Source organism: Aulostomus chinensis, chromosome 17 (genome assembly GCF_037954235.1).
Source record: "Aulostomus chinensis isolate RoL2024-O1b breed Wild chromosome 17, RoL_Achi_v1.0, whole genome shotgun sequence".
NCBI lineage: Eukaryota > Metazoa > Chordata > Actinopteri > Syngnathiformes > Aulostomidae > Aulostomus > Aulostomus chinensis.
The window spans coordinates 21,512,591-21,534,481 of record NC_141336.1 but is presented as its reverse complement, the minus strand read 5'-3'; the positions used below and the strand labels follow the sequence as shown (position 1 = coordinate 21,534,481).

At 44.1% G+C, this 21,891-nt stretch overlaps 1 protein-coding gene across 2 annotated transcripts in view; it reads left to right on the top strand.

The window, feature by feature from the left end:
- nkx2.2a (NK2 homeobox 2a) overlaps positions 1–21,666 on the top strand; it is a 69,193-nt gene extending 47,527 nt beyond the window's left edge. For both annotated transcript variants that reach the window (XM_086182391.1, XM_086182392.1), the window contains 2 exons: positions 19,894–20,245; positions 21,020–21,666. In XM_086182391.1, coding sequence (XP_086038517.1) covers positions 19,981–20,245; positions 21,020–21,576 — 822 coding nt within the window. In that variant the 5' untranslated portion in view covers positions 19,894–19,980 and the 3' untranslated portion in view covers positions 21,577–21,666. The remainder of the gene's footprint in view (positions 1–19,893; positions 20,246–21,019) is intronic.
- The last annotated feature ends 225 nt before the right edge of the window (positions 21,667–21,891 follow it).

Below are 21,891 nucleotides of genomic sequence, written 5' to 3'. Positions count from 1 at the left end.
GTTTAATATACTTTACCTGTGTGTGTGTGTGTGTGTGTGTGTGTGTGTGTCTAAATAATTGTTTTCTTTGGAATACTAAGACAGTATTAATAATGATGACTAGCAATATGAATATTTAATCACTATTTTTGCTTGGATACATTAAAACAGTTCGTATTATTGTTCGGGTATCTCTATTATTATTGCTGATATTATTGCCCAGCCTACCCCTAACCCTGTTAACAGACAGTCCTTAAACATTTACGGTTATAGAGCGGCTCAGTTAAGAATGCGCCATGAGGTAACCTTTGTGTTGATTTGGAACTATATTAAATTTAATTGACTAATAATGCATTGATAATGCAAATAAATACTCTAGGCTTTTAGATTCCGCAACATTGCGGCTGTCTTGATTCTTATGTGTAGTTGCGACAGAGACGGTTCCTGCTGCGAAGGTCCTCCTCCGGTTAGACGTGATAATTCAGTGAAACGGTGTCATTGTCATTGCTGAGTTCGGGGGGGGGGGGGGGGGGGAGTCATATCTTCAGTTTGTGCACAACCGCACCAAGAAGTTGAAAAGACACCCCTTGATTGATGTGACACTTTATGAAAAAAAAATATTGACAGCGAGGCCCACATTCCTCATCGGGTTCAGCAGCGTCGGCTTCCTTTTCTCTTCATCCTTCATCCGCTCAGCCCCGTCCCCTCCACGATGAAAGTCGAACAAATCTGCTGACATTGATCCTGTCTCCACGGCTGGCCTAATTTCATTCCAGCCAGAGAGACATGGCTATCTCTAAAGATCTTGACAGACAATTGTATTTACTATTTTCTTTTCACGGGCCAATAAAGGGGGAGCAGTTATTGCATCAGATTATATGAAAAACCGTTTAATGATTCCAATTTATAACTCTAGACTGAATAATGATACAGTTAAGAGCTGACAGGCCATGATAAATGAAGGCTCATATAAAACATATTTAGTGTGAAGAATGGCTGGAGATGAATTGCACAGTGATACAAACTCATGATAAAGAACAGTAAGAGCCACTAGAAGACTTAATAATGTGCTATTCATTTTGAAGTGATTTTGCTGGTTAATAAAAGAGCACAAATTAAAAATATATTTATTGTAGAAAGACATCTGGGAATATTGCCCCCGTGTCTCCACAGGCCCATCCTCACACAATCTAACCGCTTGCTGAGATTGAACCCTCCAAGCCCTTCGCCTCATTTGCCACGGCTGCCGGCTCTCGGTGCATTCACTGTCTGTAAGTTGCTTGATTTAATACACATATATGATGGCGTGGTTTGTTTTTTTTTTTTCTTCTTCCCCTTCTCTCCCACTGAATATATATTAGCAGTCTGTGAAAGGACTTGCAGCATCATTCATGTTGATGTTGGGCTGAATTTGAAAGCTATGCCACAGATGAATTAGCCGAGCAGTGCGGTTATGTATCAAGCTGATTGTACAATGGAGTAAATACAAATTAATACGGTCATGCACACATTCTGCAGTGTTGCGACATCCTTGAGCCGTAAAAACACACAAAGAAAGAGGAATTGCGAACCTTTTAAAACCACACTCGTGCTCTCGTGCCTGAGAAGAGAATATCTATAGGATCTCTTTTCACTGAGAGGTTGCATTTACCTAATCTGAGATTATTGTTGTTGTTGTTGTTATTTTAACCTGGGGTAACAATGGCTGCCTCCATCCTCAGGTGGCTTATGACACATGTACAGACCACTTGAACACTACCCGTCTCCTCTTTGTTGCTCGGGGTGATGCACGTGGAGCGCAAGGGTGACAACAGCCATCCATCCGTCCATCTGCTTTTCTCCACAACATACAAATTTGAATAATAAAAGTGCGGCACTAATGAGAAAATGTAAATGAGAGTAAGGATAGACACACTGGCCTTCATGTGATGAAGAAGAAATGAGGAGGCGAGGTAAATTATCCCAGGATCATGTTCATACTGACACCTGGGAGACGGATGAGGCGGACACCATTGTTTTTCCTCAACGTAGATAAAGAGAGGCCAGGGGATGGTGAGAGGAAGCCTGGCAGAATTGGTGACTCCATCTGTGTTTGTGGGGAGAAGAAGAGCTGGATCAAAGAGGCGGATCCCAAAGGTTCATCAGTCTTCTTTTGACACACGTTGACACGGACCTCACAAATTAATATCAATTAAATTATCATTTAGGACAATACTGATGGTTTTACCATTCATATAAGGTTCACTCCTGTACAGGGAGGAGGCAGAAGGTTACGTATTTGACCAAATTACCAGTTTATTACCCAGGTTCCTGTGGGCGTGTCTGTATTTGATGCTGTGGGATGGGAACCTGTTGAAAAGAAAAGGTCCCTTGCATCTCCATGCCTGGTATGTTTGATGAAGCCCAGGAAAGAGTACAATGAGGGTATTTTTAGCCATGCTAGCGCCGCGTCTCAATGGATGGCATTGATGGTCAGTTAGTCTACTTTGATGCAGAATGAAATAGACAACTATTGGATAGATTGCTGTGAAATTGTGTACAGAATTCAATTATCCCCAGAGGGTATGACCACTAAATATAGTCCTGCTGAGGCACCAGCATGGCTGCAGACTCTTTGTCTTGGTGGTTTTTGAAGAACATGTTTTATTGCAGCCTGCTGAATTGTTTTAAAACAGGTTATTTAAAGTGCAACAAAGAGAAAGTTTTAATTTTGTTGTTGTTGTCGGACTTCTTAGCATGATTGAGTCTTCATATTAAGCTGCTTATAATGAGCATTAATGTGTATTAAGGCATTCATTAACTGTCAAGAATTAAACAAGAATTATTTATCAAGTTTAACAGACCTTTGAAAGCTTTGTTTGTGAGTATAGTAAACTGTTAATTAATGCATAATAATATATGTGTTCATTTAACTAAAGCAACTAAAGTGCTCAGTAAATGTTAAACAATGACACATTATTAAAAATCCAGAATAAAAAACAGACTTTTATAATCTTAATAATGCTTAATAAACAGCTAATAAGGGTCTCAATCACATTAGTTAATACTTACTACAGGCATAAAACATTACTATGGACATGGGTTTATGTAACTACTGAGTTTTGCCAAAATGTTTATTCATCTTAATCTTCTTTCAAGTTGTATTTAAAATGGTGGTGAAATGTTGTCCAGCCTAACAGTAATGGTGAATCTAGACAGTGCTTTGTTCCAAAATTAAAGTTTTGTTATCGCGCTCACGCCGCTGAAAACGAAAGGGAGGGGTGTGTAATAATGTTGGCAAAACAAACCAGGCGGAGGCCTATAAAAAAAATACAGCTTCTTCCTCTCAACAGCTCCTTGAGATGCAGATCATCCGTGATCACCTGATAGTTCCGGACACAGGGAGGGCTGAGCTCTCCTCCGGCTCTCAGAGGCCGCCTAGCAACACCCGCCGTCTTTATCCCTCTGAACACCCACACACACTCGCGCTCTGCTCTCTGTCAGCTCCCCCCACTACGGAGGATCCAAAATGTCAAAATAAGAACAAACTCAAAGCAAAAAGTTAAGTTCAATAAACGGTAGGCGTATTATGATATACGTATTTCCGTCTTATATATGAATTGAATGTGACGTAGTTTATGGGAATTCTTGGTGACATAAACGTTCCATGAGACATTGATGTTACTCACAGAAAACAGTTGCATTGCAACAGACCTGCTAGTGAATACAAGGCCCTGTGATTAGGTTTCACAAGGAGCTTCTTCTTTCTGGCTGGAAGTGTCCTCAGTTGGAAAATAAAAAGTAAGAAATTACAAACCATGACTAGAGATGGGAATTGGTTCCAGCTGAGAACGGCGTCCAAGATGCCCGATCCATCGGAATCATGCTCCCCTGGGCTAATCAATTCCTCTTATCAATGCCAGTGTGTTTTTCTGATGGTTGGGCTTGAGAATGACGTCAAATGCCGCTGCATCTGCACTGTGGTTAATAAAAAGTAGTCACGGTGGAGAGAAGAAGCACTCCAGAGCGTGCTAGATTTGTTATGTATGTAAAATCATCACTTCAAAAACATAATAAGCACAGGCTCTTCTACAAAATGCGATGTGTTCTCCATTCTATCCATGAGTGCTGCTGCCTCTCAACCAAACGTCGTGGTTCGTTACTGAGGGTAAACTATTATAGGCCCTGTAATGCCATGCTGGAAGGTTCAACAGAAAATAGATTTATCACCCATTTTATCCACTTCAAATGATGATGATAGACAAACTGCTGCCACAGTTAGCTCCGAGGCTACCGCTAACACGACTGGCTATTTTTACACGTTTCAGTACTGTCCCCTGAGAAGAATCACTTGCTCCAGTCTGCAAACAGTAAAGCTTTGGCACACTTGATGGTCTTGTTTGCTGCCCAGTTTCAAAGTGTTCGGACTCAGAGGTAATAACACGACTGCACGGACACCGAAAATCTGCATATGTTTGCATTTTCCCCGCAGGAATCGGAGCGGGCAGCACAGTCAGTAAAGGCATTGCTATCAAAATCTTCCCAATTCCCATCGCACACTACTTGTGAATGTGTGATAAAGCTGCGGTGCATCATGGTTTTCATATAAATAAATGTTCCTTAAGTTCCGAGCCCTCTCCAAATAAGCTTCCTCAATGCTCAGTAAGCTCACTGCATCCCGATTAATCTCTCAGTATACTGAGTTTGTGTCTGCAGCAACATTCCTGCTCTGTAGAACAAGCACATGGCTTAGCAGCCCTCTGCTGACTTGGATGTGGATAAATAATTTAATCGGTTGGCTCTTGCAGACATTTCAAATGTTATTGCACCAAATTGGGTCAAATTTCTGTTTGTGAAATTAGACTCTAGATTGACTGTAGGTGTGGCTGTGAGAGCCAATGGTTGTCTGTCTATATGTGTTGGCCCTGTCATGGACTGGCGACCCGTCCAGGGTGAACCCCGCCTCTCGCCTGAAAGTTTGGTTGGGGGGGGGGGGGGGGGGGGGTACAGCCAGAGTCCATACAGATGTGTCCTGGAGCCTCATGTGGAGTTAAATGTTGGGGTTGTGCAGAGGGGATCTGCAAAGCTACCTTCCTTGCTTGTATGTGATAATATTTCTATCTCCGTGTGCTCATGGCAGTTCCGGCTAAATTGTAGCTTGGGTCCCTGCTCCCCCCTGGGGAAAGCTACTCCACACCGGTAGAGCCAGTGCAGAGCGGCTTCATCATGGGTGGGCTGGCAATTGAAACAGGAATTTGAAACATTACAAATATAGAAAACATGTTGAAAGTCGCTCGTTCAGTTGTTGCATCTCTAATATGCTTACACAAGACTGATTAGCTGTTATTTAGACATGTTGAATCCTCCGTACCTCAGACCTCCCACCCTGACCCTCAGTCCTTGGAGAAGACACCAGGCCATCGGTGAACAAGGGGCTCCTGAATGGGCCCTGGACAGGCTTTTGTCTGGCTCTGCTGCAGTGTCCCTTTATTAACACACTGTTAAACGCTGTATGTTTTCTGTCTCTTAATTGCATTGACCTTTGGTGCCCCTTGGTCAATCAATACCATCTCTCCAATGACATCATCATCTCCATTCAGCCAAGCTCAGGTGATGGATGGTGCAGAGGGAGATGATGGTCACTCTAGAACCACATCTATCCATCTATCCATCTATCTATCTATCCATCTACCTATCTATCTATCTATATTTTAGGGTGTGTCCTCCTGGGCTGCATGTCAGCTGGCCGTCCTCCTAATTCGAGCTCCAGCTTGATAAATCTGTTTAATATGACAATCAGGGACATCAAAACAGTTTTGCTGACCCCTGACTCTCGCGGAGAGCAGGAGAAAGAGGGAGTTGACATGCCTTTACCACTCCCGAGTGTGTGTGACCAAGCACATTAATTATAAGAGGTCCCTCTCCTGTGTCCAATTCAGCGATGATTCTCTAGTGCTGCACCATGGCAATGTTTAGACAGAGCAGGACATAATTATCTTTTTGTGTACTTTAATAAGGAGACATCCGAGTGTTCAGACGACAGGGGCGCACAGACTACAAAACTACCATACAGTGATATTATCCCCTTCATTCAGCGTAATTAAAACATAAATAATTAAATGCCACTAACTAACGTAACTGGTATGCAAATGTGATGATTTAGTGAGTTGAAGAACACAGGCATTTTTTTTTTTTTTTTTTTTTTGCCAAATGGGGACCGTTTAAAGTTGACCTTTGGAAATGTTATTTTGAATGCAATGTGATGGTGCTGTTTAATTTGAAGAGGTACTTATCTCAAAGTCAACATCTTACTTCTGTTTTCCTGACGCACACTCAGTCACCGTATATTAGGCAGTAGCCTGGCAACCACAAGAGTAGAGCAGTACCAAATGGACATGTTTGCAATATGACAGGCCCGGTGTGCTCCTTACTGCTGACCCCGCCTGCCATTTTGTTTCTGTCCTGTGAAGGTGTCAGTGATAAACGTTACCTTGTCTCAGCAGGTGTGCCTGGATGGAGGGCCCTGTCGCACGGAGGAGGTCACAAACCCCACAGTGTTTCCCCCATTTATTTGAATAATGGCCCATTAGGACGGCTGGATATCCAATGTTAAAGTAGCTGTATGTGTCTCCTAGATAAAAGACATAATTACCTGAGAGAGGGAGGATGTGTTGGTGCACACTTTTCCTCAGCTGGGCTCCACAGCTCAGAATTAGCACATACTTTTACCAGTAGATGGCGACAGAGAGAGGGAAAGAGCTCAGGCCCTGGGTGACACACAAACCTCAACTCAGGTGCTGTATAAATAAACTTTTACTCTGCTGCCAGATTGACTGCTAAAGTCGATAGAGACGCCTTTTATAATTCATGTGAAGCTCTAACATTCTGGTTTATTTTCTGAGGCTCTGAGAACATGCATTGTGCAACTTTTAGTAAACAGACACCATCACATCTTGTCCCTTTTTAGCAGGGATGCACTTATTCATGGTTCAGTTCAAATGTATTCAAGTAGGTGACAGGAAAAGTCATTAATTTTCAACAATGAAGGTTTCTCTAAAACAACATCCGAGCTGTTTTCTGGCGGTTACTGTCCTCACCGGCTGGCATAGTATCATGATGAACAAGGAGTGGGCAATTTCTAAACCTTTGGCTTCCTGAGAGATGGAGTTGTCCTTTTTTGTCTGCATTGTCGCTCCTTTTGCCTTTCACAATTCTAGTTCAAGAGAGACTTGCCATGCAGTCAATGGAAATGTGGGTAGAAAATATGGAGTGGTATTTACAAGAACCGAAAAGATTGCCAATTAAAGATGAGTTCTTTATTATGTATTTGCCCTTGGGGTTTTATTCCTCAATTGCAATCACCTTATAAAAGCATCCTTTTAGCACAAAGAATAGAAGCCAATTTTCGTGACCTCCTCTAATGCATTTCCATCCATCCTCACCGCCTGGAAAAAAGTTTTCACCTCTTCACAAAACATGTTAATTGCCATCATGGGCCCAGTATAAAGAACATATCTGCACGTTGATTATCTAAATATGTTGGCAACCCATCTGCAGAAACCTATTGAAATTACTAGATTGTGTTTTCTCCTTTCATTTTGGACACATTGTTAGTCAAAAGGCTTAAGAAATGTGCAGATGGGTAATCCTTGTGTCTGCAAGGAGCAGCCTGGTTCAAGGTGAATGTTTCATGCCCCTAAGCCCTTCTGTTTCGCTCTATTGTGTTGTTTAAGTTACATATCCTAATGGGGTGTTCACCAAATCCAAATAGAGACTTTCCTTCCAAACACACACACACACACACACACACACACACACACACACACAGAGCCATGAATGTGCATGCACACGCTCATAGTAAAGCTTAGCCTTCAATGTGTCGTGATTATTTCAATAGGCATCTGAATCCAGTAAAATAGTTCGTACCCAACACTGTTAAGGTCGAGGCGTACCACCTACTGTAGCGTTTGAAGATGCCGTTCAGTTTTATTTTCAGAAATTCTGTGAAAAAGGAGCTTGTTTTCCACCATAAAGTCATTCATATTTCTTTTCCTGCATCAATCATTGTTCTACTTTTATTGCAGTACACCCACTTTCATAATTAAAGTCTTTGTATGCACTCAAACATCAACCAAGAATAGCATCAGGCAGCAGTGGGGCCACGTGAGACCCATTGGTGTCAGTTATTTAACCCTTTTGTAATTCTTCAGATCTCACCACACGAGCGCTGCCATCAATGCCAATAAATATTAAAGTAACATCTTACCCAAGAGGTGTATTCTGCCTTTCAGGTACTCACAAATAGGTGTCCGTATTTCAGGAAGATGCAATTTCTCTCCTGCGTTTCTTCTTTGTGACTCCAGAATGCAGAGAGTCAGCCACCTGCGTGCTAAGCTTGATGCTAATGGTGTCCAAACGTGTCTGCTCACCAACTCTCACCTGCATCATTCACCGCAGCACCGTGCAAAGCCGGGTGGCACATTTACTTGGACCAACTCATGAACGCTCAGCCCTTGTAGAGCAGAAGCAGAAGTGGTACGGTGTGTGCCTCCAATCAAAGTTTTTGTGGATTACTGAGCATACAGCTGGATAAAGAAGACAGATTATACTGGATGATGAGCTTGAGAGTTTGTAAACTGACTGTTGGACAAATTTGCTGTCCTTTGCCATCCGTCACCATTAGCTTCAAGCTAAATATGCGTGGGTGGCTCTTTCTGCATTGTAGATTGTCAAAGAAGTGATGCAGAAGGAAAAAAACACATCTTTGTTAGACCAAGATAGATATTTGTGAGTACTCGAAAGGCGAAATACACCTTTTGGCTCAAGTAAGAGAAGAAGTTTGCGAAGTAATTAAATAAACAGTTTGGAGAATGCCAAATTAATTCCGTTTTTCAAGTCTGCAAATCTTTAAAGTGGTGCACAAAACCTAATTCTGGTTACGCAGTTTTTCTCAGGTGCTTTGGCCTCATTCTTCAAATAAAACGAAATTACAAAACATGAAAACCTCCACAGCGGTGATCACTTATTCAAAATGGATTTGAATTTTCCGTTCTTTTTGAAAATTTTAGCTCATGTGAAAGCCGAGTGCTTGGGCATCATTTTCAAATGTGTACATTGCTTCCCAAATTAATGTTTGCAGTCCTCAAGACATGTAGGTATTCTGTCGTTGTGGAAGCCATCGCATTCCGTCCCACTGTAAAATATATTCCAAAAGTAGCATCGGTAGGAGTTTTTTTATGAAATCGAATGCGTTTTTGTCTCATTTGTCCATCTCGTTTCTTGAAATAGTTTGAAGAGCCTGAAAGCCTCAGGTGCATTTGACAGCACGACATCAGAGTTCACCTGCTAAACGTCCTGACTCACCAAACGCGCGTTCCATTCTTTCAAACCAGTTAATTCAGTGTGTTCAGATTATTCTGTTATACCACAGGGAGGGTCTGAATTTGGGTTGAGTCTGGCTTCTGACTGAAAGCTTAACATGTCAGTCGCAGCCCAGGGGCATGGAAATACTTGTATGGAAGAATCAGATGAAAGAACTGGAAGGCGCATGTCTTTCTTACAATATTCTAAATGTATTGTGGGGGAAAAAGAAAGATAGAAGTTGGGACAGGGTCCGTTTGTGATATTATAATCATCTTGGGAGAAAAGAATTCGATCTATGCTGTGATGTGCTCACTTGCCTTTTTGGAAACGTCCGACAACGATGTGGCGTTTTTTTTTTTTTAGTTCCAACTGAGTTTGGACTGACTAAGTTTGTCTAACTCCTTTTTGTCAAGTTTCGAACGGACAAACTGTCTATTCACAGACACTTGGAGCTAAAAACAAAAACTACATCCCTTGTGTTTGGGCACAGTCACGAGTGAGCATGAGCGAGTAGGTTCAGCTGAAGGCTCCAGCCGCTCACGCTCTCTGCAACAGCAGAGAACCGAGGGGTTTACAGTTTATTAGTTCCTCCCTCAAATCAAAGTGTATGTGGATCACTGACGATAAGTTTGAAGAAAGACAACGTTGATATTACCCGATGATACCGTTGAGAGTCTGTAAACACACCTTTTGCTGAATTTGACTGTTGCTTTTGGGTCATCCTTAATTTCAAGCTAATATACGTGGCCGGTTCTTCCCGCAGTCTGGAGTGTAAAAACAAAGAGATCAAGAGACCTATTCAAAGTTTTAGAGGAGTTACGACGTTTTGCGTGCCGGCCCCGAAGTTGTGCTGGAGCTAAGCTGCTCTGACAAATACGCTCTGAACTTTGAGAATGCTAAGCTGTCATGAATCGACCCGAAAGAACAGAACTCTTGACATTTACCGTCGTAGCCTAGAGTCGACGCGTGCGACTCATCGTCTTAAACAAATTGATGCGTTCAGTTTTCTCTCAAGAAATCAGGTGGAATATCCTCTCAGCAGAAAGTTGTTCCACAAAAGCCTATCCTGAAGCTCTCGGTTGCATCCTCAGTGTTGCGGTGAAATGAACTGCAGCGGTGAAGTGTATATTTGTACTGGGAGCAGATCGGTTGTCTTGAGGAGGCTGACAGGGAAACCTCACGAAACATGACTCCTTCTGTGGAGTGCTTTGGTTCTGACGTCACTCACTGCATCTCTTTGAGGAGTGTGGAGATATCCATCTGTGGAGGGTATAAAAAAAGGTCTAATGCACTTTGACATTAATTTGTCCATTGTTTGGTCCTCTCAGTAAAGGTGTAAGTGTTCTTGAATAGAGACTACCAGAGAGCTATTATGTACAGCCTGTAGTTTTTTTCAGAAACATACATTTGTGAAGAAGTGGCCTTGAGACACCCCTATTCTAATTCAACACGTTTTGTCCATGCAGTACTATTCAAATACGAGAGTTATATTCTTCCTTCTGTACTTTACTGTGGACCTACTGTTGAAGGTTACAGTCGATATCCTCGCAATGCTTTTGATTTCCAAAGCTGAAGGCAAGGACGAGCTCACCCATCTTGCAGTGACCCATCCTTGACTCAGTCATTGTTTTAGAAATGTAGGATGTCTTGGGAGACTAAAGCAACCCAACTATTACTCTCTACATTTCTTAAGTTCTCTTTTCAGAATTTCACCATGTAATCAATTCACTTCTGCGCGCTGACATTGCTGGGCTACCTTGAGAGACTGTCACAGCCCTTCCATTTTAGCTTTGCCACTCTTCACTTCTAGGTTTTATTTACCACTTGATTTGGTTCTCCAGCCGTTTCAAAGACCTCTCCAATGGAGATTGTTCAGGTGGTCATAACTATGATTTGATACAGCTCTTACCGCTTTCACCTTGGAAGATGGCTATTGTCCACATGTTGGAGCTGACCCTGCCAGGTGACCTTCTTGATTTTCACAGAGAACTATACAGTGCTCCCTGCACATACAGTATTTGGCTATTGAACAAGAAAGGTGCCTGGCAGCCACATATCTGGTCCCTGCTATACAACCAACTTGTTTGCAGCGATGCAGCTTTCATGTGTGAAGAATATGTCCGGTTTATTTATCTCTGCCTTCACGTAAGCGACTGGAATATCAGGGTAGATGCCTTTCTAATGGTGGGAGACTCAAAAAAAAAAAAAACGTGAAAGACATTTGCGATCTGATCAATTTTCCATTATTATTTCATGCTCGTATGGCTTCCAAAGCCTCTTGACAGGAACATTTGATGTGTGTTCACATGCCAGAGGAGACTAACATGCTTATAGAAAGTGTCAGCTAAGTACTGTAGTTTTAGCTCTCTAACCGCGAGGTTTGCAAACGGCCATATGGCTCTCCAGCTGAGGTCGAACCCTCGCCTCACAGCAGATGTTTACTGGAAACACAGGTATTCCAGCTGAAGTTATTTATGTGTGCTGCCAACACTGTAAGTCAGATACGTTAATAGAAATACCAAACATGTCACAAGGAACTTCTTCTTCTTTTTTTTCCTTTAGCTACTGACCCAGCTCACCACTTTCACACCCCCCCCCCCCACACACACACACACACACACACACACACACACACACAACCCTCTTCTCCTCAGCCGCAGGGCAAAAATGTTAAGACCCGATCACCCTGCACTCCACAGCTCCTCAAATTCACAATGTCCTGTTGTCATATAAGAATATTCACAGCTCTGGAGCAGTGGACACTTTTCTTTTACTTCTCTTTTTTTGGGGGGGGCGGGGGGGGGGTTGGTTGGTAAAATAGCTCATCTCCTCTACTTTGCTTCACATCTCTTGAAGGGCTAAAAACACCCATTCACACGCCTTAACACCGAGGGCTTGCTGATCTGATGCTAAACCTCTCTAAGTGCATGTATTTGTGAAGAAAAATTGCTAAGCCTTTCAAATTGATAGGAGCGGCTATCATCATGTATGAGTCTCGACCGCACAAGTGAGCCCTCAGGTTTAATTAAACTTTTTTTTTTTTTTTTTTTTGAAAGTGTATCTTCCATGAAAATCAAGCCAGTCTCTTGGCATTTGTGTGTCGAGAAGCTCTCTCTCTCTCTCTTTCCCGTTCCCCTCGAGTGGTCGATACATTAAAACTTGAACTGATTGATTTCAGAATGCCATGCCATCAGTGTCCTCATGCGGCCATTAACTATATTTGAAGTATCTTAGTCATCAAGCTTTAGGCCAGGGATTGATAATAGCTTGACCGGCAGGGCCTATCTTACCCATCCTTTTTCAGGAGGTCTTGTATTTAGCACCCAGAGCACTTGTGGCAAATCTCAAACAGCACAAGAGTATTCACAGAGCGGCTGAGTGGAGAGCTGTGAACCCCCATGAATACATTCCAACCCTAACTAACTACTTTGCCTTAATGTGGAATTTCAAACGAGGTGTGAGGCCAATTTATTTATTTGTATTCTCAGCGCCTTAGTGATACCCTTGAACACACTGATGGCAGAGAGAATAATCTCTGTCTTTCATCAGCAAAGTGGCTCTGCACAAAACCCCATCAGTAATGTATTCGCTATTGATTGATGGTCGCTCCTGCACAACCAGGCAACACCATTATTATCATGCATAGATTCCAGGCTGCCCACAATAAAATCATTGTCTTGATTTAAGTTATACACCCCCAAGGTGTCATAATAGCACAACTGGTGTTTGCCTCATATTGCTTTCTTCCTCAACAATTACTGGCATCCCCTGTCATCATCTTCACAACCAGACGCATAACTCATTCCACCTTTTGATGCAGGAAAGCACGTCTTCCCGCACGGAAGCGTGGCGTCAGAATACGCGCAACAGGTGGAACGAGATGTGCCGAGGAGATTCCGGACACTTTCAGGAGAACCGGTCGCTCCTCTTTTACTGGTTTGATGCTGATATTAAAAAAAGAAGCACGTAGATATTCATTATGTAATTTACATGCGCTTTTTAATTATGAATCAGGTCTTGTACAGTGGCAAAACAAAACAAATATTTCCACGTCACGACTCGTCAGCTGAAGTTCTGACGTTTCCTCCTGACGTGTGTAATGCGAGTGTTTATTGCCCTCGTGAAAACTGAGATGTGCTGAAGCTCAATAACTCGAGAATGTTTAAACGAAGCTTTTAGATGAGAGTAATTAACGCCAGGATTTGTAAAATATATCAAACAGGTGTATGTGTTTGAATTCATTTGTGGCAGGCGGATCGGGTATTTTTGGAAGTAGCAGTGGCAGTAGTATTTGAAATATTGTTTTGGAAGATTACACATTTAGTAGTTTTTAGCTAAGTGACATTAACTTGAATGTGCGGTTTGTGCGTGATTGACGCCATTTGTGGCCTGGCCGGCTCAAGCTCGTGCCACCAGCGTTGGCCCCTGGCGGTCCCGCGTCTCCGTGAATCCGCGTGACCTTGGTTTATCAATCATTGTATCAGGGTATCTAATGTAAACGCAACTGCGGCGCGGATAACATGCCACATCTGCTCTTTGGTCAGCGTCGCTTCTTGGTTACCAAGCGATTTATTAGCGAGCTGTGTGAGGAATAATAGGCGGCGGTGTAAAGATCAACCGGCGGCTCCTCCACACCGCCACAATTATCTCTTCAGCTGGTTTTTCCAACATTATCACCCGGCGACACCTCACACACACACACACACACACACACACACACACACACACACAAACACACACACACACACCAGGTAGTTTCTTGTGCCAAAAAACACCCCACGCAGAGAAAACCAACATGGTTGGTGAACACGCCGAGCTCAGGGAGCTCTGTTTGCGCTCGGGACCGATTTATTGCCGATGAACATATGGCCAATATTTTGTCTCACGTCATAGCGAAGGCAAAACAAACACCATGCGATGTTAGCGAGTCAGCAAGAGCAGAGCCACTTGGGCAGCTATGCAAACGCTCTTGGACAATATGAGAAGAGGCACTTGCTTTCTGGGTATATAAACCACATCAGGCTTATCTTTGCACGCACTCCTGACTCCCATTTGGAGATATTTCATTAACTCCGCGCGCCGTCTTGACGCTGGCAACACATTCAGCCCCCACCCACCCCCCTCTGGTCTAGGTAAGCGCTCTGCATGCTCCACACAGTTTGAAGACTGTATTTGTTTTTTGTTTTGTTTTGTTTTTGTTTTAATTGCTTTATAGACGCGGTGATATCTTGGTTTGCTGCTGTTCAGCGAGCGCCAGAGCGCGTCTCGGTCCTTCAGGGTGAGCTGACCCTGATCCTCGTGCTTTAAACTTAAACAGGACGGGTGTTCAGACTGTCGGGGCCCGCAGTGATCATTGCACACAGCTCACACACACACACACACACACACACACACACACACACACACACACACACACACACACACACACACACGCTTAGCCATTAACATGGCCTTAGAAATAACTAGGATTTTTGCAATCATTTGTGGACAAATATTTTCACAACTCTGCACCTCATTGACGACAACGACAAAAACATCTGATAGATAATCAATCATTTCCAGAGGCTCCAGCGCTGTGGCAATTTTTTTGGGATCCATTAACTTCAATTACTGGGGGGAAAAATGTACAACACATCAGGTGTGTCTTAGGAGTATTAATATCTCTTAATATGTAAAAGTCAGAGGATGAAGATGGGTGTTTGTCTGCAGTGAAAGTATCCTGAGAGTTCATCTGTGTTTCCATTTCAACAACGACAACAACAACAGAGATTACCGGCGGTTTTTAAGATGTCTAATTGGTTCGCCACCGTCATCACCCCCTGTTGTTTCTGAACTGTGCCGGTAGAGACCGCTAGAGCTCTACAGATGTCAACAGCTGGTCCTGTTATTACCGCACTCACACACAGGCTGCCTGACAGGGAGGACAAGTGTGGTGTCTGTACTTGTGCCATCCAGAGCGGGCCGGATCGCGTGGAAGTTTATTTATTTATTTATTTATTTATTTATTCGTCAACGCTTCGCTAACAGTTTTCTGTATCAAATAATGTATCTGAAGACGAGATCCAAGCCCCCACCTACACCGCCATCTCCACCCAGCCCCCCCCCCCAGTTAGTGTCAACGCAATAGTAAAATGGGAAGTGATTAAAAAATAATAAACCCCTTTTTAACAGTTCCTCTTACACACTCACACACTCACACACACACACAGAAAGAAATAAACACACACACGATCAAGGCGAATGGCACAGCGTGGCATGAAATTCACCGTTACAAATAAACTGGTGGTTTAACAAATGAAGGCAACCCCCCCGGGGGCCTGGGCGCACTGCTATAATCTCCCCGTGACATGTTTAATTATTAGAGCAAAAGAGACGAATAAAGACTTTTTTGCCCGGAAGGGAAACGTGGATGATTTTTTTTTTTTTTTAGGGTGGGGGGGGGGCTAAAATGATTTCTCCCCTCCAGCCAAGAGTCCTCGGGCCGCGGCTTAGCCCACATAAATAAACCGGACCCGGCTTTACCTGCATATTATATGTAGTCTTTTAATCAGGGAGGGAGGAAATCGCTGTTGTCACCCAGTCGGTTTCTCCCCGGCGCCCCGGGGCGGGCGGGTTACCTTTATCAAAGCCCAACTCCCCGCCTCAGGCAGCCCAAGGCGCTGAAATTCAGCGATTAAGAGGAGGGAATGATCAACATGATCACGCTTCTCCCGCGGCTCTCTTATTTGTGCATTCAATCGAAAGGTTTATTTAATCAAGAATATAAAGCTCTTTCTTCACTTATTTGGGAACAATCGTGGGCATGAATTTTTAGGAGGGAATTATAATTAATCAAACAGGGCCTGTTTTTTTTTTCTTCTTTTGGAAGGGGGGGTGGTGATGTTGGTGGTGGTGGTGGTTGGGATTCATCCGAAAAATTAATTGTTTTTGGATGAGTCCACTCTGCTGTACGTTTGATTGCAAAGCTGGAAGCAGGAAGGGAAAAAAATGTAACGAGTTTTAATAATGAGCCAGTCAGCTCCGTTGCTTATAATAATACAATTGGTGGCGTAATTATTGCGATGATCATATATGAAACAAGCTTGCGTTTTGTTTTGTTTTTTTTTACGCACAGGAGGTGAAAGAGCCCAATGAAAAGTCCAACAAGAAATCGAATGTCAGAGCTGGAGGTTTAGAGTCAACTGGACTCGAATAATGACGCAAAACAGCGGCTCTGCCTTTTTCTTGTTCTTTTTTTTTTGTCCTTTAAATCCTGATGCATCTGCAGCGCGGAGGCCCGTCTTTATCACATCTGCTCAGCGGTTTAACACACCCCGCCACACACACACACACACACACACACACACACACACACACACACACACATTTCACAGCGATTCGCAGTCTTAAGTCAAGACTGAGGAGGATCTGTCAACGGAAATGGAAGATGATAGGAGAGTTGATCCAAAAACATGTTTGCGACAGGGTCTCAACTTTCATGTGAGGAGGTGCGTTTTTAATTCAATTTTGAAAATTAAAATGATTTAACAAAATATAAAATATCCCAAATAAATTCACAGAATCCTTCTTATTTATCCTAATAATCGAATTTTGCACAAGTGCCCTTAAATGCAGCCTGAGAAGGTTCCGATCAAACGCGCTGTGTCCCAGAGTGAAGTCGCCTTGTGCTGTGTGTGTGTGTGTGTGTGTGTGAGAGAGAGAGAGAGAGAGTTTCTGTGTATGTGTGTGTGCGTGAGAGTGAAAAGGGCGCGCAGCCTGTTTGAACTACCTGTGAGAGTAAACAGGTAAACACACACCAATGGGCTCTCCAGGTGGAGTAAGTCCACTCAGCCTGGACACGTTCACCTCGTTCTGCCGACACCCCACGAGGCTCAAGTGATCAAATAGTTGACTCAACCCCCCCCCCCCCCCCCAAAAAAAAAAAATCTGGCCACAGTCTGCACCCCGGTGATGCTCCCCTGCACCGTCGCCAAACCCACTGTGACTCCCCCCTTGTCACTGTGCCATAGCCAGCCAAAGCAAAGCGACACGGGTGGTGAACCTCTAACAAACCCTACTTTGGCTCCACATACTTTTAAGGCACTAAATAAGTACGAGCGTCCCGCACGGGCCAAGGGAGGAGCTGCGCGTAAAGGGCCGTTCCTCCGCGGCGGTGCGTAAAGCTCTCTGGGTGTCTGCTGCGGGCTGGATGTCCCCTCACATGTCGGATTTAGATGTGCAGCATTACTTGGTGGATCAGGTCAGTCACCTCTCTCTCTCTCGCTCTCTCTCGCTCTCTCTCTCCCCCTCTCTCTCTCCCTCTCTCGTATAGAGGCTCAGGCGCGGCTCCAGTTTGTCCATATAGTCCGTTCAGCTGAATGGAGCCTTTGTGGGACGCTGAGTGATTAATTCTGCCAGTTGAGTCTGGTGAGATATCAGGCCTGCATGTCAGGTGTCCTTGTATGTAGAGCAGCAACCTCGGGTCATCCGCAACTTCTTCACCTCTGTCGAGACCTGCGTTTCATCTTTAATGCTTTTTAGAATTAACAATAATAATGACAATAAAATAATAGTAATAATTTAATTCACACAGGCTGGGAAAATCCATTTGACTACGTTTATATTTTTTTAAGTAATTTACTCTAAAATACAGGCACGATGTTGACTTTTCATTGGAGGAAAAAAAGGAAAGTGTGTGTGTGTGTGTGTGTGTGTGTGTGTGTGTTTGAGAGAGAGAGACACATGAAGGACTTTCCTTAATATTGTGGAGGGGTCCAGGAATTGAATGAAGAGATAGTCCATTGAAAGCAGTTGAATACCATGACAACTAGGAACAACCTCAGATTTATTCCAAACAGTTAGAAAGCATTGTGCGCGGGGCGTCAATCATCTATTATTTCGTGCCTGAAATAAATGCAAAAACTGCGGCCGGACAAAAGCTTCCAACAGGAGCCGGACATTTGTCTACATTTCCCTCATTGTCTGCAGCTTAGCAATCGGTTTGTATTTGTGTTTGCCCGGGTCCGACCACCCAGGATGCGCAGAGGACTCGCTCAAAAAAAAAAAAAAAAAAAAAAAAAACCCAAAAACGTGCAACATTGTCACCCACATCACATACTGGATAGGGAGGCCGAGGGAGGAGAACGAAAGGGAAAGTCTTGGAAGGGGAGAAAAATAAAAGTAAGCAACAATGATACTCGGGTTTCACCAAGGAGGAGGAGGAGGAGGAGGAGAGGGGGGGGGGGGAAGAAAAGGAGAGATGGAGCACTTTAAAGGAGGCTCCACACAAGCAGAAAACAAATATTAGGATGTGATGATGAAAGTGGCTCCGAGCTGAAGAGATGTATTTAGAAATAATAAAATAAATGTTCATATGCTGGCCTGTAAATGCATGCTCAATTATGCGGAAGGATAACAATAAAACCGACTGGACCTATATATATTTATATATATATATACATGTATATATACACACACACACACAAAAACAGACACACACACACATATATATATATTTATGTAATATTTCTTTATCCGGATAGTGACTTTAATATTCAGTTGGTGTTATTCTAATTATTATTCTCATGATTATGATTGGTGCTGTGATTTTCTTAGCCTCAGCAGCAGCAGCAGCTCGTTCGTGCAGGCCAACTGTTTTAAGCACTTGCTCAGCGTTTTTCAAACAAACAAAGTCCCGCTTCGGTTTCTGCTCAGCCCTCTTGTGCTTAAGCTTTGGCAAAAATATTGACACAAAAGGTTTACATAAATTATCCCGGAATATTTGTACAATAGCCGCTCCTTCTCGCGGTTACCGTCGACAGACAGACAGAGATGGAGGGGAAGGAAGAGAAGAAAGGAAGGACGGAAGGAAGGAAGAAAAAACTCCACGCACCAAAGGCTGTACAATTCAATTTTTATTTATTTTGTTGGTGTTAATTAGGATACGCGAGGAAAGGCAGAAAGCTTCCGTGTGAGCAATTTGTTAAAACGGGCTTTTAAAGTATTGTGAGTATAAAGCTACTTGGAGGTTCTTTGTATGTAAATAGGGTGTAAAAAAGGCCCTCCCCGTCTTTGTAATTAATTGACACGTTATACCACTCATCATGCTCTGAAGCACCAATGGTAGAGGCTCGGATCTCCCCAAAACCCACAATTTCACATCTGCAAACACTGTCTTCATCCACTTGACTCCTAAGACCCGCCCACACGTGGCCAACCTTTCGCGTTTTTTTTTTGTTTTTTTTTTTAATGCTTTTTCACTGCAGGTTCATGTGTTGAGACCAACCTTATATGGACCGATCGGTACAAGGTAATGGCTTATTTCCCTCTAGCACCCAGCAGTAGCGCAGTATCCATGAGCCACATATAGCACTTGAGCCGCTTTGGCATCCTTCCTGGACTTACCAGAGACTGACTCCTCAGCTACTTGCTCAGGCGATGGTTATCCCCGGTGGCTGCCTGCACTGAGCCTCACTTACTCGTCCTATTTTTTTCTTCTTCACCCCCCTGAAACATCGCTTCTGCTTTTTTTTCTCTCTCTCTCTCTTCTTCCTCTTCTTTTTTTGTTTTAAAAAAAAAACAAAAAAAAAACAGCGGATTGTCCGAAAAGCTGGTGCTGGTGCTGGTGCTGGTGCTGCAACTTTTCCCTGCATATCAACCCCCCTCCCACCCCACCAGAATATGTCGTTGACCAACACAAAGACGGGCTTCTCTGTAAAGGACATTTTGGACCTTCCTGACACAAATGACGAAGAAGGGTCTATCACCGGAGCGGAGGAAGACACGGAGGGATCGGAGACCACGTCCACGACGAAAAACGCTGGAGTTTTGGTGAAAAGTCCCTTAGAAAACGTTCAAAATCTGCCTTTAAAGAACCCTTTTTATGACAGTAGTGACAATCCTTACACGCGATGGCTCGCTACCACGGACACTATTCAATATTCATGTAAGTAGAGTCCAAGAATCCTTCACTGCCTTGTTCCTTGTGCCTTGTTCGTGTTGACTTGTGTGCTATTTTATTTCCAAGCTATGCGGTTACGTTAAGCCCTAAATGGACGGCGTGCAGCCTCCCTATCCCAGCCCGACGATGCCCTTGGGTGGCATGCAGCATTCGTGTCCATGCACCGCTGCGCTCGTCTTGAGGCGCTGCAGCTGGAAAAAGAGATGCACGCAGCGTCCGTCTTGATTTGTGTTTTATTTGCGCTTTGTGCAGAATTTGGGTGATAAAACAAGAAGCTGTAAGTTTATTAGAGTCGAAACAACGCGTGCTGAACGCGAGGCGGCATCTGTGGGGATTTACAGGCAAACAAAGCTCGTTTTAATGCTTCACCGGGTGAGGAGGTTTAGCCCGGAGGAGAAAAAATGACTAGATTTCCCCCCCCCCACCTCCACCTCCACCTCCACCCCACCGCCCCCGCACCCACCACCACCACCGCCGCCGCCGCCAGAGTTGAAAATAGCCAACAGGCCGGTGAGTTGCGTGCTGCAGCCTCCGTCCCGCACCGACACCTCCCGATGCTCTCCGTTTCCGAACGCCTGAGGTGATTGGCAGGTTGTTTATTTGTTTGTTTGTTTACGCACGAGCGCCGTGCGTTTACCAAACGCGTGAAAAAAATTAAAAAAGTTTTCACGTATCTTGTGATTGTGACTGTGATTACGTGCCCTTTTTTTAAAACTTTACATAACATTTTGACAGTGTTTCTCCCGTTCCTCGCTGCAGTGCACGGTCTCTCCGCCAGCTCTCAGGACTCCGCCAAGTCCCCGGAGCCTTCTGCGGACGACGAGTCGCCGGACAACGACAAGGAAACTTCCAGCAGCGGCGGCAGCGACTCCGGCAAGAAGCGGAAACGGAGGGTGTTGTTTTCCAAGGCTCAAACCTACGAGCTGGAGCGCCGCTTCAGGCAGCAGAGGTACCTGTCCGCCCCGGAGAGGGAGCACCTGGCCAGCCTGATCCGCCTCACTCCGACCCAAGTGAAGATCTGGTTCCAGAACCACCGGTATAAGATGAAGCGAGCCCGGGCCGAGAAAGGTATGGAAGTGACCCATCTCCCTTCTCCCAGGCGGGTGGCCGTGCCCGTCTTAGTCAGGGATGGAAAGCCGTGTCACACTCTTAAAGCTCAGGACTTGGCGGCCACTTTTCAGGCCGGGATCCCCTTCTCGGCGTATAGCGCCCAGTCACTCCAACACATGCAGTATAACGCGCAGTACAGCGCCGCGGCCACGCCGCAGTTCCCCACAGCACATCACTTGGTGCAAACGCAACAGTGGACTTGGTGAGAAGCAATTCTAGAGACTTGTCGTGGAGGCACGGTAGGGAGCATCACCACAAAGCAAGAGAAAAGAAAGAAACACACACACACACACACACACACACAACAAAAAAAGACTTCATTTTTGCAGCTTGACTCATATACATACTACCATTTTTATTCGGGGCTCATGTGTGCACCGTGTTTACATGTTTTCGTTATGAGAACTGGGTCCAGACCTCCCCTATAGATTTTATTGAGATTGTCAATGCTCTTCTTGTGAAAAAATCTTTTGTAAAGTTTGTGTGTTGGTTGTAGAGATGTTTTTTTTTCCCTCTGTTGT